The sequence below is a fragment of the Bidens hawaiensis genome, unplaced genomic scaffold (genome assembly GCF_021521415.1).
Source record: "Bidens hawaiensis isolate Kalapana, Puna unplaced genomic scaffold, B.hawaiensis_p1.1 tig00008700_1, whole genome shotgun sequence".
In the NCBI taxonomy this organism is placed as follows: Eukaryota; Viridiplantae; Streptophyta; class Magnoliopsida; order Asterales; family Asteraceae; genus Bidens; species Bidens hawaiensis.
The window spans coordinates 542,211-549,020 of record NW_027491627.1 but is presented as its reverse complement, the minus strand read 5'-3'; the positions used below and the strand labels follow the sequence as shown (position 1 = coordinate 549,020).

General features: G+C 38.7%; 1 protein-coding gene across 1 annotated transcript; it reads right to left on the bottom strand.

Annotated features, from left to right (window-relative positions):
* Positions 1 to 773: 773 nt before the first annotated feature.
* On the bottom strand, positions 774 to 1,136 carry LOC143529775 (uncharacterized). The gene has a single exon (XM_077025490.1). The coding sequence runs from the start codon at positions 1,134 to 1,136 to the stop codon at positions 774 to 776; it is 363 nt and encodes a 120-aa protein (XP_076881605.1).
* Positions 1,137 to 6,810: the final 5,674 nt, after the last annotated feature.

The following is a 6,810-nucleotide window of genomic DNA, read 5'->3' as shown; positions in this document are numbered from 1 at the left end:
GTTGGGAAACCAAATCTAGAAAACACTTGAACCTTTGTGAGGGTGGGTGTCAGCTCGGCTAGTCGTATCGATCAAGGCGAAACTTGAGTAGTAATGGATTTCAAAAAATAAAAGTAATTGGAATAGTAAAGTTAGAATACATACCATACCAAGTTAGAAATAAAATTCCAACTTACACGAAGTAGATTTTAAGTTGAACATCATTCCAGGATCTTCGCAGGATCTTGCCATACATTACAGATAGTTAATATGCTTATTTCCCTGCCTCAGCTTCGATCTTGTATGGACCTTCCCACCTGGGTGCTAATTACTCATCCTTAGGATCCGTTGTATTCTGAAATGCCTTCCTTAGTACTAGATCTCACACTTGAAATCTTCTTATCCTGATGTTCTTGTTGTATGATTTTGTGATCCTTTGCTGATAAGTTGCCACGCGGATTCTTGCAGAGTTCCTGAGTTCATCTATCATGTCAAGATCATTGGCAAGATCCTGATTGTTGTTTCAGGATTTTGGAGGCAGGATGTTGCACTAGGGATCACCATCTCGGTTGGAATCATTGCTTCGGTCCCAAACATTAAAGAGAGAGGATTTTCCCCATTGCGTTCTTTGATGTAGTTTGATCTGCCCATAACTCAAAAGGTAGCTCTTCAGCCCATTTTCCTTTCTTTGTCCCTAGCTTCTTCTTGAAATTGTTGGCGATTATCTTGTTTGAAGACTCTGCTTGTCCATTGGCTTGAGGATTTACTGGTGTGGAAGTAGTCATCTTTATTCCCTATGCGACACAAAATTCAATGGTTCTCTTGCCAATGAATTGAGACCCGTTGTCACAGTTGATCTCGGCTGGGATTATGAAACGTGTCAGGATATTTCTCTTGACGAAGTAAATTACTTCTTGGTGTCTAACTTGGACAAACGCCTCTGCTTCAATCCATTTGGAAAAGTAATATGTCATTGCTAACATGAAAACCTTTCCTCCTGTAGCCTTTGGTAGTTTTCCCACAATATCCATTCCCCACTTCATGAAAGGACAGGGAGATACGATCGGGTGAATCGGTTCAGGCGGTTGATGAAGAATGTTTGTATGTCTTTGACAGGCACCACATTTTTTAGCATAGACCATTGTATCCTTCCTCATGGTTGGCCAATAGTAACCAATCTTAAGGATTTTGGAGAACAATGATCGACCCCCAATGTGATTCCCACAATCACCTTCATGGATGTCTTTTAAAACTTCCTGTATTTCAGGATCCTCCAAACATCTCAAGTATGGACCTACAAGAGATTTTATATAGAAAATATTTTTTATGTTTACGAATCTGAATACTTTCATACGAAAAGCTTTAGGATTCTCATCCTTAGGGATCTCGTTGTGTTGCAAATATTTCATTATAGGTTGAACCAAGGATTCCTGATTACCTTGACGATTCTGATAAGCTGTATCTTTAGAATACGCTATTTCATTGACTGGGAATCCTGCTTGGAATCCTCTTTTATTGTTTCCTTTTTATCAAGTGAAGACATCTTTGTAGCTGGATTCAATATATTTAAGATCGGAATTTTTATTTCCATCGGAATCCGTAAGGCAGATCCAAGATATGCCAAGGCGTCTGCTTCAACATTTTCCTCCCTAGGAACCTGTTCAATAGAAAAAGAATCGAATTTCTTTGCCAGATTTTTAACTATCTAGAAGATATTTCATCAATTTTCAATCTTTTTAACCTATACCATTACCAATGGCCTCTCAATAAACCTATGCTTCAACTACTATAACTTCATCACTTTCTCTCACATCAAAAGCTTTATTGCCAATGCCTCCTCCACACGCGGGAGTACAAAGGACCAACGCTGCTTGGAACAAGATGCAAACCCCAGCCTTCCAAAGCTCAAAGTCCTCTGCTACCACTTCTGTGGTAACTTCTAACAATGATGTTTTTGCTATGTTTTCATAGGTTAAGGGGACATGGAGTAGCAGAACAAAACCAACAAGAGAATCCTACGCGAAATTGAAGATCTCAAGAAGACAAAGAGGCCACGGGAGGATCAAAATCCCTTGACGCCTAGGGTGCTGGATTTCACCACTCCAGGATCCATGGCTCAACATGCTCAAGGATCCTACATGCTTCAACAAGGATCATCTTTCTTCCAACCAGGTTCCTCTATCCTTCAACCAGGATCCATGGGTCAGCACACTCAAGAATCCTCGATCTTTCAACAAGGATCATCTATCCTTCAACCAGGATCCATGGGTCATCACACTCAAGGATCCTCGATCTTTCAACAAGGATCATCTATCCTTCAACTAGGATCAATGGGTCAGCATGCTCAAGGATGCTCGATCTTCTATCAAGGATCCATGGGTCAGCACAATCAAAGATCCTAGATCTTTCAACAAGGATCATCCATCATTCAGCCAGAATCCTTAAGATTGTTTCATCAAGGATCCTTCAACCCTCAGCCTCAAGGATCCTTCATGAAGAGTCAAGGATCCTCGGGACTTTAACATCAAAGGACCTCGGTGGTTCATGAGGAAGACTTTATCTCTATGCAGGCCATTGCTTCTGGTGGACCAACTGTCATAGCTGATGCATCCTATCCTGGATACTCTTTTGGGATACCATCCTTTAATCAATAAAGAGGTAACCTTTATAATCTTATATCCTTAGACACTAACCCTGGTTCTACGTAGGATACATGTATCAATCAAGGCATGGACAAGGAACTACAAAAACTAAAGGATATGATATCTAGCGTTTCAGGGGTGGTTCGACCCATTCCTGAAATTCCGGAAGGATGTCATAAGCTATCAAGGTTTGCTCCATCGATATGTGATGCTGAAATCCCAAAGCGCTTTCAAACCCCCAACATGAAGGTTTATGATGGCACAACCGATCCGGAGGAGCATGTGGCTCAATATAGGGAAAGAATATAAATCAATCCCATTCCAGAAAGACTTAAAGAAGCCTGATTGTGCAAAGGTTTTGGATCCTGATGAGTGTATAATGAAGCTCTCACAACTAAGCTTTAAATTTATTAAACGAAAATCCTAAAGAAACCACACAAAACCGGCAAGTGTACCGATCACTAATAGTATAGCACTAAGGAAGTCCGAGTATCGAACACAAGGACACTTGAAAACGTACTTAATACTTAACCCTAAATAAGAATCACCTAAGAATAATATATTTTAAATGATTTTTAATTATTAACTACTTAACCTAATTTAAATTAACTTGAAAGACTTGAATTAAGAAAATTAGACGAAACTTTGAAAATAAGTCTGATCAATGGGAAAAAACGTCTACCTAGGTAAGAATCCTATTGAAGGTATAATAAGCTAATGGATTGTAGAATCTCACGACACCGGTTCCTAAGGATGACACAACTAAGGTTTACTCAAGAAAGCTAGATCACCTCTCGGTCTCACTAACAAACCCTAACCTACACTTAGTTGATTTTAAGAACTAACCGGGTGACGAATTGTTAACGTGCTCTAATGCCGACTCTCCTCTCGGTCTCACCGACACACTACCCTAATGGAGACGAATACTACGCAACCAAGGATAGAGGAACAATTTATTTCAACTTAAACTAGGTCAACTAAACGCTTACAAACCCAAACCTGACAAGAATCCGAACCCGCTCTCGCGCGATCCTAATCCTAGCAAGCCCGCCTTGGTGTTATTCTTCTTCTCCAGCCGTCACTATAGCCACCAACTCAGCCGCCACACTTTTTTATCTTTCTTTCTTCCTTGCTGGCCGATCGCAAGTTTGGGCAGATTTTGGGGCTGCTGAATACGGGATTTTTGGGCTGTTAGGGTTCTTTTTTCTTTTGTTTAATTAATATATTATGCATGTAAGGCTTCTAACTTGTGGGTTTGGGTCGGGCCTTGAGTTGTTGTCTTCAAAGTTGCTCAAATAAGCCCATAGAGTCTTCAAACTTGCCACTTTTATTCATTATAACTCATAACCTACAAGTAAACATCCATCTTTGTAAAATTAAGAAAAAACAAGCTAAACCTCTTAATAATTAAACTAAAAAGCAATTAAATCATGATAAAACGATAAGGAAAGTAAGTGTGTTTTACAACACATCAAACATCCCCACACTTAAGTCTTTTTCGTCCCTGAAAAAGTCTAATGCAGTTGGATCAGAATCGGAAAATACAGTCTTTCAAACATATAGGTTAATTTTTAAAGCTCAGAAAAATGCAAATACCGCGATCACCAATATTGTTGTCCACTTAAACCCATGCCTTAATCTTTACCGGGACAAATAAGATTCGATAATGATATTACTCAGTGGTTTACACAATTAAGACCCGCTTATTTTCAGCTTTTACCGGACCAGACCTCCCCAACTTGACTTAAACCTCAAAGTTAGCAGATTTAAAACTTTTGTTGCTCTATTTTTTCATGAATATTTAAGACGATCAAGGGTATTGTTTATCCACCTAAGCTTAAGCATCAAAGTCTACCAAGCAGCCATTAGATACGATTAAGGTTCAATTTATTAATAGCTAGTGTTCCCTAAAACATGACATACCCCCGTTATCAAGCAATACCCCGAAACCATCACCATAGGTGAGTATGCAAAATTTCATTTATAGGGGTTACATGTAGCGTGTCCCTTGTGGTCCGTTTCTTAATGGTAATGAGACGCGAGCAAGGGGACCCCACATGGCTAACAACGTGGATGATCAAGTCTGTAGTGTATTTGTATTTTTGTACTGTTGTGATCATGTTTATAGACTTATAAGGGTTTGCTCTTTGGCTTTATTTTAAATATCCACAACCCCACTTATGAATTGTGAATACCCAGATGAATAGATTACATACAGACCCATGGTCTCCGGACCCGAAGCATCCCATCAATACAGGATTTAAGGTTATAAAACCATACGCCAATGAGGTGTAAAACACTAAACTAGCAGTTTAAGATTTATATCACAGGCTACACGGCATACTCTAACGTTAAACCTACCCAAGCATCATATGATAACGTATTCAAATTTTTAAAACTCACGATACTTCCACTTTTTCATACCAAAATTTGAGGCTTGAGTATGGCCCGACCTTTCATTGCTTATTTTCCACGGACAAAACGCTTTACCCACAAAAGATTTCCGTTTTAACCGTTTTATCAAATTTGCCCTTTCATTTTTAAGGTTGAGCCTACCGACACATCCCAAGTTAAGTGCGTTTTCTTTTATTTATCTTTTATTATTAGTAGTTTGAAAAACCGATTTCCGATAAATATCATCATCTCCCACTTTAACGCAAAAGACACTAAAAACAAGGGACATTTTTTATTTATTTTTTTAACACAAACATCGTACGAAAACGAAAAACAAGTGAAAACTTCTTATTATTTTTAATTTTTTTTTACAACTAAGTAAAATAAATTCCCATCCCCACACTTAGAACGAAATCGTCCTCGATGAGAACAAAAAAAAGAAATAAAATAAAATAAAAACTGAAAAATAAAATTAAAACTTAAAGCAAAAAGTAAAACAGAGAATGGGTTATTCCCCTGGTTTAAATGCAGATTCTTCATCAGCTGTGTATGAATCGAACGACCGTATAGCATTTCATTCGTGGTCGCAACCTCGGGTGAACCAGTTCAAAAATGCCATCAGAGCTACCATGCGCATAATAATACCTGCAATAACTCAAACTCGCTCGCATGTAGTGGCGTACAAAACAGAAAACAAAACATAAGAAATAAACATATTTTTGTGTTTTTGTATTTTTTTAAATTTTTTTTATTTTGATTTTTATGATTTTTTAAATTTTTAATTAACAAAAATAAAAGAAGCAAAACTCTAAATCTCGGGCTGTCTCTAGAGAGCGCTCAGTTTAAAGGGTCCTTAGCCTGACCCTAAATCTCAATTTGAATCAGGTGGCTTCTCCTTTATCTGTTTCCCACTCGACCCGTTTCGTTTTATTTGTTTACTATTAGTTGGGAAAAACTCACCAGAAAAATTTAAAGAGATATTGAAAAACTGAAACGGGTCGGAACACCAAGACTTATACTTACCCGGACCAAAATTTATACGAGTCGTGTAATGAAGGAGGATGTCATCTTTGCTGTGTGTCAACATTTTATGTTGTTTCATATGTCTAATCCTCACCTTCAAGTTCGTTTGATCCAAGTATACACGTTCCCTCTTCTGTGGTGTGTCTCGGAAAATTAATCTTTCTATTCCTTCAATGTCACCTCCCGGGTCAAATTGCGTATCATCTACTTCCATAGAGGTATCATCCACAAGCTCATCATGACAACCCTCAATATCCAAGACAACCACATTCGTCTCTTTAATCAATTCAGACTTCTGATGTTCTCCTTCTAAATCCTCAATCATATCATTCTCACAAGACAAGTGTGATGCATCAAATGGATCTGTTTCATGGCCGGGTGGATTCTCACCTTCTTCATCCAATGAGGACAAATGCTCCTCCTCTATCTCTTCCCCAACTCTTGAATCCTCAATCTCACTTAGGCGTTCGATAAGCGTTTGACTCGGAGGTGGAACATATACCGAGTCATTCACAATAGCATGCAGTACATCGTCCATTATTTCCTCCAATTCTGGGGTGGGCTCTAATTTATTTCCCAATAAATCCCTATACCCTAAGAAGTTCCCCATCAGATCATATGTGAAACGGTATGGAGGTTCAACCCACAGTGATTCGAAGTTAGCCTTTTGTGCCTCGGTTTCTATCCTCCTTCACTCATAAGCGTCATGTACCCAGTGATCTCCGCCACACACTATGCACCATGGCGTTCCAAGGTGTCGTCCAAACATATT